Genomic DNA, 18,676 nt, shown 5'->3' with positions numbered 1-18,676 from the left:
GATTATAGGAAGATATGTAGGAAGAAAATATAAGAGGGTATTCATAAAAAAAAAAAGACTTCTTTTATAACCAACCTTGAGCCATTTCAATAAATGACCACCAATTCTGGATGATTCAATTTAGGACTTAATGGTGTTGCATCAAATGTGTGTGTCCGTGTTTTTTTTTCTTTAACAAAAGATTATTTCAATTGGATGAAGCATTATCGACATAGGGAAAAAACATATTTCAGAGTTCAAAAAAAATCTGAAATCCGAAAAACAAATCTGAAATTTTGAGAAACTAAACATAAGTAAAAATAATTTTTGAAAAATGTTGATGCGAATGAATTCTTTTTGTACACATAATATATTCCAAATCCAAAATGCTTATTTCGGATTTGATGCCTATTTTGGTAAATGAGTAGAAGTTAGGTCAATTGTATCTATATTTTCAGTAACAATCTGGTTCTTGTTTTTATGATGATAAATATGTTTTCTTCGTATAACTTCAGTATGTTTTTAGAGGTAATATCTTTAATATGAAATATCCCATAGATTTTACAATATCTTAATATCATTTCTCTCCTATTATTAAGTATTGTGTTTGTGAAATTTTATTCAGTAATAACAAAATTATCCAAACAAAAAGAGAATTTTATTCCTATAATTTAAATACGACAATATAATAAAAAAATAACTTGAAAGCACTGGCACATAACTTTTATTGTATTTAATAAAAAAAATAAAGATGCAGTATTACAGAAAAATAAGAGTATTACAGAAAAATAAGAATAAAACGTTATACGAAAATGCATATAATTTGTGAAAACGCGAAAACAAAAAAAAACTATAAGATCGTGTCACCCCATTCTTATATTTTAGATAATAATTCATCCAAACTTTGAACTAAATCATGATAATCAATGATATATGAGAAATTATTTCATATTAACAAAACATGATTTTTGACATTTTTATAATTTAAAAAAGGTTAAAGACAGTGAAAAAAATAGTGTTAAAACTTTCTTTAAATTTATATTATCACAACACAATCAAATTTAATTCATTATCTTTAATTTATTGCGTATATATATATATATATATATATATATATATATATATATATATATATATATATATATATATATATATATATATATATATATATATATATATATATATATATATATATATATATATATATATATATAGGTCGGTTACAATACAAAGAAGTAAGTAAAGTATTATAATTTTGGAAAACGAAGAAAAATTGAAAAAGACAGATGAGGAAACGTGGGCTTGTCAGGGACATGGAGTAAGATACAAACAAAAATAATTCCTCTCCCCACTCTCACTAAAGCTGCTCGTCTGAGTTTCCCATGTGAGTGTGTGACTTTGCCTTTTTATTTTCCAAATTTGTTGTTTGCAATTCTTACATGGTAAAGTTGTATAAGGTGGATTTTGTTTTTAGTCTGTAAATTTTTTGGTTTTTTTCTGTTCTTGTAGTCTAGACCACAAACAAATATTAGTCTTTGCAAACTCTTTGTTTTTTTTGAAGATTACGGACCTAAAAATTTATGCGCGTCCTCTTTTTGGTGCAGATGTAAACTTCTAACATCTTCAGACCTCTTCTAATCTAAAAAAACACACATCTTTATTTTTTTTTAGTTTTTTTGAATTTATATTTATTCCAACTTTATTAGTGATAAACAATTTGAAAAAAAAAACCACAAATACTTAAAAAAAATTATTTTTGACAAATTTATAAATTAAATTTATTACAATAATGATTGTTGAAGTTGTTTATATAAATATGAAAAAAAACAAAATAATATATTCTTATACTTTTTTTATGCCAATTTTTATAAAAGATTATTTAATACAGTATCGTCAATTTCTTTGAAAAATATTTATGTCCCGTTTTTAATTGTTTTAATTGAAAAAATCGAAGTTTATTTCCATCCATTTATGTATCAAATTCTTTGATTTATAATTACAATGTTTAGGTATAACTTTGCGACCAAAATTGTTAGTTTTTATCAAATATATACGTTAATTTATACCATTTTTATTTTCACTTACGATAATACATAACAAATGATTTAGATTTGTTAATTATTTATAACAAAATCATAACTATATTAAAAAACCACTTTGTAGTTTAAAAAATTCAGTTTATTTAGATTTTAGTTTATTTTAGTAGCCTGCAAATGTTAAAAAAAAAAAAAAATCTTCTTTTTTTAGACTGTAGACGTTTGGTCCACCTCTTCTGCTATAGAGGTCTACAGACGTGGTCCGCAGACTGCAGACATTTTATATCAGAAAAAACAAAAGCACCTAAGTTAAGCTAAAGGGAGTGGTAACACTTCTAACATTTTGTCAAGTCAGTTTTTCGAATGCCATTTTATATTTATTCTTTTGATGCTTAAACTTAACATTTGGTAGAGAGTGGTAACACTCCTAACATTCTATTTTTTATTTATTTTTTTCTAATTTAATTAATTTATTTTAATAAACAAACATTTTTTATTTAATATTAAATAAAATATATATTTTTAATTAAATTACATTATTTAAATATACAAACATTTTTTGTGCACAAATATTAAACACATATTATTTTTTTAAACCACAAACAAGTAATATAATATAAACTATATTAGGGTAAATATCAGATTTATTAATTAAAAAAGTTAGTAAAAAGTTTAGCGATGGTTCTTAACAACTCCACTCCCTATAGCCTTAGTATTCTTTTGCATCATATCTTCGTCATCCATTGGAACACCATTAGTCCATGTTCAAAAATCAAAGGTGTCAATGTTGAGAATTGAAAGTATTTTGTTTTTTTATATGCAATTAGGTCATAACCCGTGTATTGTATGGTTGACAAATTAAAAAATTTTAAAGACTACCAAAATCGAGTCTTTATTATAAATTTGCAAATATATAATGTCTCACTTATTTGTTTATCTGTAGGATTGAACTTGATTGTTTAAGGCATTAATTAAGGTTATGTTTTGGTGGTATAGCATTCAAATTCCGCCTTTTACTTTGGCTACCAATTTGATTTGTTTTTGGTTTTTTTTGTACGTTTTGGTATATTTAGTCTTTTCGAGTTTTTGGAATGCTTTCATCTTTCAAGATCCTAAACCGAGGAAGGAGAGTATTTGATTCCATTGTTTCCAATTGGTTTACTTGTATTTTGAGTAGACAACTTAAAATCAAGTTACTTGGGTAATGTGACTTAAAGATACTTGTATGAACTTCTAATTTATAATAGTATCTTTTCAGTTTTTGAATAAAACCTGATCATAAACAAATTATATCAATGGGCGAATTTACATGGGCATTAGGTATCTATGGGCACATCTTATTTTGGGAAGAAAAAAAAACAAGAGCTCCAACCTGATGATAGTTATCCACATTATAAGATGGGTCTCAAAACTCTTGAGAAGTCAAAATTATGTTCGTTTGAAATTGTACCTCTAAACATCCCTTTTATACGCGTCACATTTATCCATAAAGTGCTTTGCTAAGTCCTCGATATGATCCATATCATTTTTTCTTTAGAGTTGAACCAGCAAGCTATATTTATAGGGAAAATAACTAAAATATAAAAAAGTTTAGTGAACATCCCAAGTTGTATTTATGTTAATCTGTAATGAATATAATCTTACAAATAGAAAGAGGACGAGTATTCAAATTTTGGTGAGCCTAACTTAGACTCACTAAACATACAATGGTTTTCGAGGATTGCAAATGGGGTTTTGGGGATTACAAACAGTGTCTGAAGTTCAGGTCGAGTTGGGGTAACATGTAGCCTCGACTGGTCACGAGGCCGGTTCGAGGCCGTTTTTTAGTTTTGGTTCAGGAAGGAGGATAACATACCCTGCCTCGTGCACCCTCATTGCCATTCATAGACCTTATTCCAATTGTTAGAGAATGGATAGGGTTTAGAGTTCCATTTTGTTTGGATGGTTCTATATTTATTTCATCAATGATGAATACAACAACTCCATTGAGTTTGTTAGGGTCTTCCATTAAGGTTAGGTGTAACACTTGAATTTTACAGGCAATTTAAAATATATATATATTTAAATAAAATAAATCAATAATAAAAATAATAATTATTAAAACAAACCTAATAACTTTAATGAATTCAATATAAAAATTAAGTTGACTTGACTTAGGTGTGTTTAAACTAAGTGTGGTTTTCATTTAATCTATTTAACTCTCATAGGATTTAAAATGTTAATAATTATGTTACTTCAGGTTGAAATGGTAAACTATAAAATGTTGGTTGAGAGTTAAAATCAATTTGGGGCCAAATGAGTGAAATAGAAATCGAAGGACCAAATGTGTCAGGATGGAAAGCTTATAAACATAAACCCAAAATCTCCTTCATCTTCCTTATTTTCATGATTTTGAGAAGCTTGGAAAATTTGGGTTCAAATGAGTGAAATCCGAACTCTACTTCCTCTACCTTATTTTCACAATCTTGAGATGATTGGGAGATCTTGGAGACACTTTTAGAGTAAATGTTGGAATATAAGCTTTATTAAAGTCGGTTGGAAGATTTTATGCTTGGATCAAGAAACTTGAATGTATAAATCCCTATCCATCTTCTCTAATCTTCTAGTTTGATGAAACTTCCACAAATTCGAATCTATGGAGGATGTGAGTCAAGATTTGAAGTCTTGACGATGTATCTAAGTTTAGGCTGCAATTCTAACTTCAATTTATCATTAGTAAGTTGGAATTTGAATAAATCACTATTTTGGAAAAATTTCAATCCCTATAATGGTGAAATGATGTGTTTAACCACATGAATATGATTTTATTAATAACTATGCATCAAATCATAGTTTAAGCTTCTTGATTAAGTTGTCGTTCAATCTATGAAGCCATCAACTCCATTTTGAATTAATGTGAGTTTAAAATCTTTCAGTTGACCTTTAATGAATTTAGCTTTGGATTTGATATAATTTAGTTTTGATCCATTAAAACTTCCATTTATTTTATAAATCTAGTTTAAATCATATTAGGATCTTATTTGATGGTATTGAATCATCATTTGAACCTAATTTCTTATTTGGAAGCTAATGTGTCTGTTAATGAAATTAATTAAAGTTTGAAACCATAAACCATCAAACCTTCATCTAACAAATGAATATATGGTTTAATGATAATTAACAAGTTGTTAACTAATGTTTAAAAGATGTATTTGAATGTTAGATAATTAACCTATGTCGTTAGAAGTTTAATCATATGTGTTAGAGTTATATGATTTTTGGAAGCTTAATGGAAGTTAAAACTCAATTTGAGTTGTCACGTCACTCCGTTCAATCAAGTGGAATAAAAAAAAAGTCTACCCAATCGAGTAACCTTTTGTCAAGAAAATTGAACATTTTCATCAAACATTCAATTCAACTTTAGTTGCTTCCATTGCTTATCCAACAACTTAGGGACGATATGTAAGAGATAAAATTAATTTTGGAAACTTTTACCTAAATGTTTATAAAGTAGTAATAGTTAGTCACTTAATTTATGTTTATCCTTAGGTGACAACTAGACATCCAAACGACATTTGAAGTGAGGTAATGTATTACAACAAGTTGAGGTGTGTTCATTACCCAATAATACATGCCCCTACAATATTTTGATGATTTGGTATTTCTTTACTTTGTGATATTAGATGCATACTATATGTGAATATTATACATAATACATATGCATATTCATAAAATGAATTTCATAATGAGTTTTAGAATCAGGGATAATGCCATTGTTTTGAAAAGTGTTTAATCATTAACATGAATCATGTAACATCCGATTGCTAGTTTTTGGGATCTTGACGCAACATGGTTGTCGGTTGTCCGCAGCATGGCCATGTCGATTAAATGAGGAGCTTATCTGATTGATTCTCGCGACGTGTCCGTTGATGGGTTCTAAGCCCTAAATATTGGGCCTTACGCCCTACTTAAGCAACATTTTGGCTAGGGTTTCATCTCGCTTCAACCTCTCTCTCCCAAGAAGCAATCCTAGCCTTGCTTTGAGTGTTTCTGAAAGAGTTTTGGTATTTTCGTGGAAAGATCAAGGTGTTGTGGTGCAAGCAAGTTAGATCAAGAGATTGTGCAACCTTCTCTTCAGTTCTGGACCTTTGTAAGTATCAAAGATCTTTGTTTTCTTTAACTCCATGCTTAGATACAAGTTTTATTGATTATTGATGGTATATTGGTCCTATATCTCATGATTACTTGGAGTTTAGAGAACTCTAATGGACATTGTTGGTTAAGATTCAGTTCTGGCCATTCTCATGTTAGAAAGTTGGGTTCTTGATCCCTTTCCAATCCATTCTTTCCTTAATGTCCATTTTGCTTCCATTTGAGATTTAGGGTTTGAGTTTGGAGTTGTCTTGGTGGTGTAATGTATAAAGTCAAGAACTTTATCCATTAAGTCCCTTAGAAGCTTCAAATATGAGATTTTGAGCTCTTGAGGTTAAGGTTTAAATGCTTAATGAAAAATTTTAGTGGGAGCGTTAATTGCGACACGGTGAGTATCCGACCACAACATGGTTATGCGTTGCATTCACGTCTGTTTTGTTTGGTAGTGACAGCGGTGCAACCAAGGAGTTGGTCGCGGTGCGGGGGTTCGTTGACTGTTGAATTTTGGTCAAACTTTGATGGTATTGACTATTAATAATTGACTAAGGAATGATCTCAGTTTGGCATTGGGTAGCTTGGGTTAACTGTTTTATTGCTAGGGTGGTTATTGAGCTTCTGTCAAGTTCATGTGAGTCTTCTCACTATATTGTGTTGTGACTCTTACATACACATTATGTATGTTGGATGGGGCCCGTTATTGGTATGTGGTATCATGAAGAACTCACTAAGCTTTGTGCTTATGGTTTAAGTTTAAATGTTGCAAGTCTTTTTGGCAATACAGGAAGAGCACGTCGTGATTGCACCGCACCTATTGTTATGTTTTTAAGATGTTCCGCATTATAATATTAATACTATGATTTATGTTTTCAAAACAATTGAATATTTAATTTCATCGATGAATGACATGGTTTCCTTTGATTTTCAAAACAACTGAATATTTAATTTTATGGTTTAAGTTTAAATGTTGCAGATCTTTTTGGCAGTACACGATTGCATCACACTTGTTGTTATGTTTTTAAGATGTTCCGCATTATAATATTAATACCCCGATTTATGTTTTCAAAACAATTGAATATTTAATTTTATGGATGAATGACATGGTCTCATTTTATTTTAAAATGAAAATTTTGGTTTGAAATTTAAGATATTACAAATCTACTTAGGATGAGATATGATTTGTGGGGCCACTTATGACTTGGGTACCCTAAATTGGTGTTTTGGCATTATGGCGCCTTTATGGTTGCATTGATGAAATGTTTTCTATCATGTGTGGTTCATGTGTAACGAACACATGACCCTAGCATTGGAGCCCATAAGTGTTAAGTGTGTTATGTGCTAACTTTACACAAGCTATTCTCATTCAACTTGACGATGTGATTGTACTTTAAGATTGAGTTGGGTTTTTTTGAGTAAAAGCATATGCATTAAATTTTTGACATTGTTGATTTGTTTTAATGTTTTGTAATATTCAACTTAAAATGCCTTCCCCAACTTTTGATGTACTTTAACTTTTCAATAGTTTTAAAAACATTTTTGGAGTTTGACTTTGGTTTTAGATTGTTTAACTTATCTAATACACTTAAGAGTTGATCCTAGGAATGCTTAATAGGCTTTCCAAGCCCAACCCACTTATTTTGACATATATTCATATTGAAAAATTTAAAGAATGAGAGATAGAATAAACGAAAATATTTAGAAGATCTTCTGAATTGTAAAGACCTCTCGAATGATTTGTATTGATTGCTACAATCTCGCAACTAACAAACTTTGTTAAATCTTGTTTTTAGGACCTTCTTCTGCATAGTAAACACTTTAATAAAAAAGTTAATCTCATAAAAGACTTTATATTTTGTGTTTTTTCCGGATTAAACTTATCTTTATTTTTTTCATGAAAGACGTTATATCTTTTCATTTTTTTCGAAAAAAACCTTTAACTTTGTATTTTTTTTCAAAAAAAAATCCTTAACCTTCTTTATGTTTCCAAATAAATCATCAATTTACAATTTCTTTTTAGAGCAAAATGACTAAAAGGGTCAAATCGAAAAGAAAAATGAAAAAATACAATGTTTTTTTATGAAAAAAATAAAATTGAAGTTTAATCTAAAAAAACATCAAATATAAGATATTTTATGAGATTAACCCCTAATAAAATAAATGCAATGGAGCTGTAATTTATCGTTTTACACACACACATATACATATATATATATATATATATATATATATATATATATATATATATATATATATATATATATATATATATATATTTCATTTAAAAAATAACATAGTGCTTGAATTTTGCTCAAATGTATACTATGTGGTACTTATTGTGGGTTAAATAATAAAAGAAAAAACTAATGTTATTTTGATATAGATGTCACATGGACATAGGTCCTGACTTAACACGTGACATGTTATAAATTAGCTAATTTTGTATAAACATTAAAAAGAAAAAAACAATTATCATGTCACAAATTAGCTAATTTTGTATAAACACTAAAAAGAAAAAAAAAAAAACAATTAACTAATTTTTTTAAGAGAAATTGAATATCTAAGTAAAACTGATAAAACATGAGTTATCGGAAGATCTCAAATGGGACCACAACAGATGTTGGAGAATGGAGAGATCATGTGAGGTGATCTTACATGGGAAAATAAAATTAAATAACGTATTCTTTTAATGGTCCTTGAGGTATGTATTTTATTGTAGATTTGATCTTATTTTTGAAAACTTGATACCAAAGATCTTCATAGTTTCCGAATCCATCACTTTTATCCTTACCTTTAGTCTAATTTTCTTAAATATATGTACAACGACAAGATCACCTTTGTTTTTCTTATTTTTTGATTTTGTATGTATGTATGTCTTATTAAAAGTAAATAATTAGTCCCCGTTATCATCGTCAATAATGACAATCCATCGTCATCATCATTAAATTGAAATTGCTAACTCTGCCTATCATTTCTATCTTTTTTCCCTCACTTCACTACCATTGTCTGTTGACACACGCTGAAACCTAACCCCGATTATTTTTATGCATGAATCTAGCGCCATGGTGGTTGAAAAAGGAGAGGATGAGAATTTTGGGATAGTAGTGGTTGAGAAGTGGTAGGAGGAGAAAGAGTATGAGACAAATCTAGTGATAGTGGTTCGTCAAGATTAAGTAAATAAGATGCAGTGGCGGCGTCATGGTGTAGGTTGTCAGGAATTAGGAATCAATAGATAAAATGTGGGCGATGGAGGTGAAAGGTTGTTGGGGAGAAAATAGTTGTGTAATGTGAGATAGGGTGGCATTGCCGACGTATTGGATGCTTAGACTTAGACGGGGAGAAAATAGATGTGATTGGCATGAAAGTTGTATTTTAAGTTTAAGGTTTTATTTGAGTTTTTTCTATTTTTTTTTTATCAATTTTATGGAAACGTTCTTTGTGTTTTTAGGTTTATTTAGATTTGATATATGGTCAATCTATTTAATGAATTAGGACTAACGGTAAGTCCGTAACTATCTTAGGATTAAAGATTAGGGGTTTGGAAACCACGAGGATCTTCAACATCAAATTTAAAAAAAATAAAAATAAACCTGTAGAAATGTGCATACCTCATGGACCAAAACTGAAACTCTTCTTAAAATTAAATTTAAAAAAAAAAAAAAAAAAAGAGGTTCAGATCTATTAACATAGGATCCTGTTGGATACTTGTATTATTTTTGGGCAGAGTCACAGAGAGATAATGGAAGGGTAGTGGCGCCGCTTCGGATCGTACTCATTTTGATCCTTATATTATTTTGCATTCCCGTTACAACCTACAACCCTCATCACTCTGTCACCACGGGAGAAATCGAATGGAGCTCCTCAAAACCTGCAGTAACAATGGAGGCATACAACATGACCTTCAATCGTCGTCTGACTTCAATGCCTCCCCACATTACACATTCTCCGACGACATCGACAGTGGCACCTCTACTCCTTACGTTAGTGCTCCGTCCAGTCCTGGCCGTGGACCGCCGCATTCTTACGGAGGCGGATTCTTCTACAGTGCTCCTGCTAGTCCTACACATCATGCCTATTCAAATACGGACTCCGTTTCTTTTGTTCCTCTAGAAGGATCGGGCGGCTCTTTTGAGTTCGAGTTCACGGTAAGGCAAGAAACCACCGGAGCAGCTCCCTCCGGATCCATGAGTTCCGCTGATGAACTCTTCTTGAACGGCCAGATCCGTCCAATGAAGCTCTCCTCTCACCTTCAACGTCCTCAGGATCTCGCTCCGTTGATCGACGTTCTCGAAAACAACGGAGAAAATGGCGGTGATGAAGAGGTAAAGTTTGGTAGAGACAGGTACAGATCCAAAAAACCGTTAAGGAGAAGAGCTAGGTCTATGTCGCCGTTGAGGACGAACAGCGCATTTCAATGGTTGGAGGAATTTGAGGATGGAAGAGAATCTACTGAAATCAAGGAGGAATTGGAATTAGAAGCTGAAGAGAAGCAGAGAGCTGACGAAGATAATGAAATTCCGTCGTCCGGTGCATCATCGCGGTCATCCTCCGTCGGTCGGAGCTCAAAACGATGGGTGTTTCTGAAGGAATTACTATATAGAAGCAAGAGCGAAGGACGGAACCGCAACCACAAGTTGTGGTCGGCATTGTCTTTTACGCCTTCTTCTTCTGGTAAGAAAGATAAGAAATCACCAAAAGCAGAGGATGGAAACAGCAACAGCACGGCGCCGGCGGAGGGGCCATCGCCTAAAACGACGACAAAGAAAGTAGTAAACGGAGTCGGCGTGAATAGGAAGAGGAGCATGGGACGATCAGCACATGAAGTGCATTACACGATCAATCGAGCACAAGCGGAGGAGATGAGGAAGAAGACGTATCTTCCTTACAGACAAGGGTTGTTGGGTTGCATAGGGTTTAGTTCAAAGAGTTACGGAGCCATGAATGGATTTGCAGCAGCTTTCAATCGTGTTCCATCCAGGTAAATTTTGGACATGGATGGCTTGTATAGGAAAAAAATATCTTCTGTATACCGATGTTTCTTCTTAATCAACATATGTTGATGCGCTGTATACATATATACATATAATCATAATTTGTTTTATAGATATTTTTAAGTCTAGTAAAATATATCAAAAAGTTGTATTAGATATTTTTAGTTATTCTAGTTCTTGAATCAAGCAGGATGCATTAATCCATTCCGGCTCAGAGTCTCAAACTTTATTAAGCTATTTTGCAACTCGCACTGTTAATTCATAAATAAGTTACAATGAGCTATTTTTTAGGTTTACCGAACAACAATTTATAATAAATTAACTTATTTTTATGAAACATGTTAAATGATCCTACTCACAAAGCCATAACACCAATTGTCAAAGAGGCATTTCCGATCTAAGGCTAGTGGGAGTGGACTGCCAAGTCCTCCTTGCCATTAAAAAAAAAAAAAAAAAAAAAAAACCACTCACATGCAAGATTCTCTCTCTCCCATGGCACTAAAATGTCATTTTAGTTTTTCATTATGCCATACCGCCTTTGAAAGATATTATTTATAGCATGTCAAGCAAATGCCAAAGTGTTTTTGCCGTCTATAAAAGCATATTCTAGCATCAAGTTGAGAATTTATTGACATTTAAAAATTTTCTTTCTAAGATATTATAAAATAGTTGATTTTTATTACAGAAATCTTCCTATTTTAATAAAAGATATATTTATTCTTGTTTTGTTACGTGTCATCATATTAGATCTTCTAATTAATGTTATACCGATTATCAATTTATTGATGTTGCATTTTAAATTTTAAATTTTAAATTTTTCATTCTAATTACATTAAATTAATAACATTAGAATAAAAATTAAAATCAAATTAATACATATTATAAAATGATATTTTCACATATTTATTTAAATCAATGATTATAATTATATATAATTAAGAAAATATCTTTTAATTAATAACTTATTTAAAATAATTTATTAATAATTTTGAATTTTTACTATAAAAGTTTAATTAAATTTGAACTTATTAATTTTTACTATAAAAGTTTAATTAATTCTCATGGATATAAACTAATAAAGGATAAAACTATCATTCAAACACAAAAACAACAATTTTCATTTACATTTTACAACATACCTCAACTTTCTCAATGTATACATACTTCAATCCAACACTATATGAGAAAAAAATATATATAAACAATTGTGTTCTTCCATACAGGAATGAAGTTGTGTTTAAGTATTTATCCTTTTCACTCGATGAACTTAATAGGAACATGGCATAACTCACTCAAATATGTGTTTCGTTTTTACTTAGGGGGAATTGGGATTGCTTTTTTAACTTCAAAAGTCTTTTGGGCAAAAGTGCTTCTTGACTTGACTTATAGTAGTGGTAAAATGAGTTCTAAAAAAATGTTTGCTTTAGCTTTTATAGCGATAAAAATCAATAAGTCAATAAGTTAAAAAATATTTGTCTGAAAATCTCCTTTTGAAGCTATTATGGGTGAAAAACTAAAAAGAGTTTCAAAAAGCTAAGTTTTACATGTTTTTCAAAACTCCTTTTTAAAGGTTTTTTATAACTAATGGAAAAGTCATTTTGAAAAGTGCTTTTGACATTGCCAAATACTATTTTTGACTTATTGGCTTTTCAAAAAGCCAATAAGTTCGATAAGTTGTTTTGAAAAGCAATCCCATTCTCCCTATTCATACATAACAAGAGTCTTAATAGAAAGTCATGTTTTTAACCTTAATTAGTTGGTATAAAAGTAATACCAACGTTAACCATTGTCAAACCCAACACCATTCAATTTCATCCCATTATGTACACATTCGAATTCCATACCATTTCTAGTTTCTAGGCTTCAACTGCTACTTTTTTTTTTGTCATGCACTTTGCAAAACAATTACATATTTACCCCTAACTCTTACTTGATGGATGAGATTCTTTAATCCCCACATTACAATCTTTCTTGCTCTTGTCTTTCTTTTTGGTCTTCGTGAGGTAACCTACATGAGAAATCTGTATGTTCACAGAAACAAACAAATACTTCATCACCAATTTTATAAGGAAAACAAAGAACCAAAGCCATTCATTAATGTTGTGTTTGGCAGACTAGCTAAAAAGCTAGCTAGCTTTTGTCTGATAAGCTAGCTGATAAAGTAATAGCATTTGGTAAAAACTACATGATAAGTTAGATGACAAATGTAAATGACATTAAAGGACATTTAGATATATAATTAAAAATAATGTTATATCGTATAAACAATTATTCAAATACATCTCAAATTTTATCATATTAAAGTAATTAGCAACAAAGAGTTTTTCAACGATTTTTAGGTTTAAAATACAACCCTTGCATTCCCTATCATATTTGCAATATTATTAGTTTTGTAAGGTTAAATACACAAAATAATAACCTAATCAATTCTTTTTTTGACAATGTATTTTTTCGCCTTTCATTTTTGAAACAAACTTCTAACCAATTTTACCAAGTCAAAACCATACAACTTTTTCTAGCAACGCCGGACCTGGAGAAAAAATTACATTGATGATTGATCAAGAGTAAAAATAAATACGACTCTTGTCGAGTTTTTATAATTTAAAAGCTTATAACTAAAAAAGAATTGGTGCAAAGAGCACTTAATATAGAAAAAACAACAAACTACATAAATAAATATATAAAATGAGTTATTAATAAACAATACACAAGAAAGTCTCACATCAATATTTATTAAAAAGAATAAAAAAAAAACAACTAAAATAATTAAGAATCACATAACTAGAACATATAAATAAAGAAATAGCCCCATATGTAGATAAGAATATTTGAAACAAACTAAATTAATCAACATAAATGATTTTTAAAAGATATTTGAAAAAATGACAACACACTTGAGGAAAATTCATTTTCTGTGACTTCCTTTGTTAAGTCAAAAGGAAACAGCGATATATAGTTATACCAGATTAAGTAAAAAAGAAACATTATAAAATTATAAACCTTATACTTGTATCCAAACTATATACTTTTAGCAATGTTTTTGTACTTACAATGTGGGATTTCCACTCCATTTGGGTATTGTGCTCATTTGAAACATCACTAGATTGTGATTGGCTGCGAACATGCCAGAATATACGAATGAGAACTGCAGCATCAAGAGCAGCATATTCCAGCTGTACATGCATTTAAATGCCACATGTTACAAATCTATAATATAAATATTTCTCATTAAACTAATTTCAAGAAACAGATAATAATAAACATGGAAAAAGAAAAACCTGGTTTTGGGTTAAAGGTCGCTCTTCCCAATTACTGTTTCTTCTTGTCTTATTCAAACCAACACCCAATATTTCCTGTTTTTTTTTTTTTTTTTAAATCAAGAAAAAGTGAGGAAACATATTTCTTTGTGGATTTTATAGCAACTGCAGAAAGGTAGATCTTAAACATTACAAAATAATAAATAAATAAATAAATAACTTTGTTTTGTTTACCTTTGCAAGACCCGAAAGGCCACCACGAGGCTCTTTGAATATGTTTTGAATATCCAAAAGCATTTCAAAGCGCTTAAAACAATCAAAATCTTCATAAGATTGAGACAATTGTTTCATGTCACATTGAAAATTATAACCTGCATAATTAACAACTTCATCTCATTACTATCACTTACAATTTGATGTTGTACTTTAGAATTTTTCACCAAGAGTTTAGAATGTTTAGAAATTACTAATAAAAGGTGTTGATTAGCATGAATATTTATTTACCAAGCTTTAAAATTCGAGGTGAATGAAAAATGCGGATTAGACAGCTGTCCAAAACATCAGGAGCATCATGAGACAATTTTAGCAAGTCAATGATGAAGACCATCTTCTCAGAAGCTATTTGCATGATGGAAACCTGTAACATGGACAAGCAGTGTAACTAATAAAGGGGCTGCTAAAACTTTTAATATTATTTCTAATCGTTACTCAATGTAAAAATATATTTTAATTGGTTGACAAGAAATAGGGTTACTAGTTTTAATACCTTGTTGGCTTTACTTCCCTTTTCATAATTGGGCTTCCATTCACAATCAAGCCCAACAACTTTGCATCCCTCAATATGACACGTGGCATCATCCAGACCAATGGGCTCATCAACCCAAACAATGTTATCGATTGCCAGCTCATCAAGATGCAGATACCGAATATGTGGAAGGCTTACCTCAGCTTCTATACACAGTTCAATATGAATTAATTATTAGATATATAATATAGTTCTCTACATAAAGCTAAACCATGGTGTTATAATAGCTTACATACCTTTTCCCTTCATGAAACCTTCAAGGGAGTATTTATCACAAAGTTCATCTACCTTCTCTGAGTAACCAGCTTCCATTGCCAAATAAACCTTCAACACATTATTATATGAAAAAACAAATATTATCAATAAAAAGTTTATGTACATGATTAAAAAAAATGGCAAATACTTGAAGTCAGTAAGTCACCTACCAAATATTCAAGAAGTTGCCTATCAGATTTTGCCCTCATCTCTGCTATATCCCAGCATCCCTTTTCTGCTAGCTTCTTAAGTGTACTGAAATATCACAGCATAAAAAAAAAAAAACCTTGTCACTGATGATTACATGAAAAATCAACATCTTTATAAAAACCCCAGAAAAATAAAAATACCTTTCTTTACCCATTTGATATACTTGTGGAAACTCTTCACGCAGATCATTTTTCTTTATCAAATCATAAGCTTGTTTTATCATCTTCCTGTCTACATAACCCTTAATGAGTACACAAATCATTGGCTTCCCAATAAATGTGGCCCATTTTTCTGCTGCTCTATATTCTTTATTTTCCAACATCATATGAAGAAAAGACTCTCCAGAGTGACGAATAGAGAGATGTTCTAGAAGAGTGACAGCTGCCATGTATGATTGAGATTGTAACAGCTTAGAAATAAACTGCTCAACGAAGACATCTGCTATATCTTCAAACCTGTCATTCTTCACATCTGAGTGAAATTGAAATATAACCTCTTTGATATCTGTAATTTTAATGTTGAAAACTTCAAGTATTTTCACAAGTATCCTGTCATCATGAATCTTATCACCACGAACAGCAATTATAAACAATTTAGTAGCAAACAACTTTGCTTCATGTAAATCTTCCTGTGTAGTTCCCATTTTCAAACGACGCCTAAGAGCAGCTATCATCAAATGACTAAAACCTTCACAATGTGATTCGAATATTGGAAGCAAAGAGAGGCAATGAGCAACAAACACAGCGGGCCCAGGTTTTGGCACATGGTGTAAAGCTTGATGGACCTGATGCTGAAGGGCAAAAAACTTTGCAGTTGCTTTGCATGTGCCTGTTTATCATTTAAGATCTTAGTAACATTCAAAGGAGTTACTGATCTCTAACAAATTGGAAATGGAGGAAAGAAGAAATTTACCATAAACGTAACATTCTTTCAGAAGATATAAGAACACTACTGGAGAAACATTGGTAAGATCAGAATAGGCATGCAGGGATATGGACCATTCTTGGTGAGTTTTGTCATCGACACCCATAGTTGAAACTTTGAATCCCTAAACGCAACAAAAGAGCAGCATGCATAAGTACTTGTATGGAAATCAATGACAACATTACCACTGATCTAGGGAACAGAATACATAAATAGTTTGTATGAAAATCCAAAATCCATCAGAATTACATGTATTCTCGCTGCAAAATCAATGGTGTTTTTACAAGAACACGAATGTTATATGAAAATAGTCTAGTGAACACCAAATGATAGTTGTGCACGCAAAAACAAAAATGTTATTGATAAACAATCAGCCACATTAACCTAACACGAAACTGGAACCATGAGAAATATATTGCGCACAATCCTAGGGTTTTAACAATAGAACAGGAAGCCAATTTTTATATTTCCTCCAGAAATCAGCTAAAATCAGACGATCATTAACTCAAATAGATACAAAATCAAGAAAACCCAAATTACATAACGCTTTAACATCAGACAAATGATGAATTTTAAATCTAATTGACATTGATAGAGTAAACATGCTTACTTGTTTTTCTTCGCAAAACCAGAATAGAAGTCTGATGTGTCTCTGCAAATTAGGGGAGGAGGAGAAAAGTAAGACATAAAATCAGTTCAATCCATAGCTATTTTGCATTGCTTGTGTAATTGATTATCTTGTGTTTTTTATATTGAAGAATTGAAGATCATAAAAACCCTAAAAACGGGTGATGGATGAGCAGGGCCCACCTGATATTGTTACCAGAAATGGCAACACGACCCAATGTACTTCTTTGCCACCATCCTCGTGTTATCCAGGGTAACGGCTGGTGAGGAATAAATGGGAAAAATGTTAATTTTCACATGTTGCGAGTTAAATAACCCAAAATCTATTATTTATATATATTTATACCAGGATATTTTGTAAATCTGAAAACTAATATGCAGATCTAGAAACAAATGCGTTTGTGTATTTGGGCGTGACCCCATGATTTCCTAGCTCCACCAGGATCCCGTCAAATGGAGAGAGAGGCTCAGAGAGCCTCTTCTAGACTATCATATATATAAATTTGTAAAATAAGAACTAAGAGGGTGTTTGGATAGGGAGCCTCTTCTAGACTATCATATATATACAAATGGAGAGAGACATAGACTATCATATATATAAATGACAAAATTAAAAATTTGGTCCCTGTGGTATGCCCAAACTAGTATGTTTGGTCCAAAATGGGTTTGGCTTGCAAAGATGGTCCAATAGTTTCTATTTGTTGCGAGTTTAGTCAAATGGCTTAACAGCCGTTACCAAGCTCCCGTTAATTTACCCATGCCCCTCTCACTTAAGGGTATTTTAGTCCATTAATCCCTGCAACCGTTCCCGCTAAAGCTCAATAAAAGCAGTTCGTCTCCTCCTCAATAAAGTAGACCGTCGTTTCTTTACCAAGATCAATAAAAGCCTTAGACACAAAATCAGTTCTGTTAGTTAAGCTGCGATTTGTAGAGATTATCGGTGGATGAACATAACAATGTGGAATGTAAGGTTGTTAAACACACCCTTCAACCCCAAGGTTGTTTATGGTACGTAATTTGGCCTTTTTCATCTTTTGATTTCTTGATTTTTTTTAAGTAAGTCCAACTGAGGTGTTTTTTTTCTTGTTTTGAAGAGGGACACCCAACATTGTTTACCATTAAGTTGTACCATGGAGGTGAGTTCACCAAGTACCCTGATGTTCGTTACATTGATGGAACTGTAAACTATGTTGACATGGTAGACATAGATGAGTTTTCAGTTCATGAGCTCGATGCAATCATGAAGGGTTTTAGATATGGGGTTCCTCCTGTTATATACTACCATTTTCTTGTGCCTGGTGGAGACTTCCACTTTGGTCTTCGCCCTTTAGGAAATGATCAAGATGTTGCAAACTTTTCTCAATATGTCAGTGAGCACAAAGTGATGAAGGTATACACAGAGCATGGTGAAACAAGACTACTCACCTATTTCTTGAATCCTAAGCCTGTTACCAAGGTTACCCTTGT

General features: G+C 31.2%; 2 protein-coding genes across 3 annotated transcripts; one reads left to right on the top strand and one right to left on the bottom strand.

The window, feature by feature from the left end:
- Positions 1-9,845: 9,845 nt before the first annotated feature.
- Positions 9,846-11,335, top strand: LOC145047658 (uncharacterized). Its single transcript, XM_078995987.1, has one exon. The coding sequence runs from the start codon at positions 9,992-9,994 to the stop codon at positions 11,120-11,122; it is 1,131 nt and encodes a 376-aa protein (XP_078852113.1). The 5' UTR covers positions 9,846-9,991; the 3' UTR covers positions 11,123-11,335.
- A 1,519-nt stretch (positions 11,336-12,854) lies between these two features.
- Positions 12,855-17,754, bottom strand: LOC145047657 (Polynucleotidyl transferase, ribonuclease H-like superfamily protein). 2 transcript variants are annotated; one of them, XM_078995986.1, is made up of 13 exons: positions 17,556-17,754; positions 17,393-17,469; positions 17,193-17,234; positions 16,571-16,706; positions 15,799-16,486; positions 15,619-15,703; positions 15,430-15,517; positions 15,155-15,336; positions 14,893-15,025; positions 14,623-14,759; positions 14,410-14,484; positions 14,182-14,304; positions 12,855-13,152 (listed from the first exon to the last, which is right to left on the bottom strand). In XM_078995986.1, the coding sequence occupies exons 4-13, from the start codon at positions 16,686-16,688 to the stop codon at positions 13,051-13,053; spliced, it is 1,731 nt and encodes a 576-aa protein (XP_078852112.1). In that variant the 5' UTR covers positions 16,689-16,706; positions 17,193-17,234; positions 17,393-17,469; positions 17,556-17,754; the 3' UTR covers positions 12,855-13,050. The 2 variants fall into 2 exon arrangements, with proteins under 2 accessions (XP_078852112.1, XP_078852111.1); XM_078995985.1 differs by having other exon boundaries at positions 15,155-15,339; positions 17,556-17,753.
- Positions 17,755-18,676: the final 922 nt, after the last annotated feature.

This window comes from Lactuca saligna, chromosome 5 (assembly GCF_052625555.1).
Source record: "Lactuca saligna cultivar CGN05327 chromosome 5, ASM5262555v1, whole genome shotgun sequence".
Classification (NCBI taxonomy): Eukaryota; Viridiplantae; Streptophyta; class Magnoliopsida; order Asterales; family Asteraceae; genus Lactuca; species Lactuca saligna.
Note: the sequence above shows the minus strand (reverse complement) of the source record. Positions and strands in the feature narration are given on the sequence as shown.

Coding starts and splice junctions, on each gene's coding strand:
- LOC145047658 (XM_078995987.1), top strand. CDS start 9,992: ATGGAGCTCCTCAAAACCTGCAGTAACAATGGAGGCATACAACATGAC.
- LOC145047657 (XM_078995985.1), bottom strand. CDS start 16,688: ATGGGTGTCGATGACAAAACTCACCAAGAATGGTCCATATCCCTGCAT. Junction 15,704..15,798: donor TATCAAATGGGTAAAGAAAG/GTATTTTTATTT, acceptor GTGATATTTCAG/TACACTTAAGAAGCTAGCAG. Junction 15,518..15,618: donor GGCAACTTCTTGAATATTTG/GTAGGTGACTTA, acceptor AATGTGTTGAAG/GTTTATTTGGCAATGGAAGC.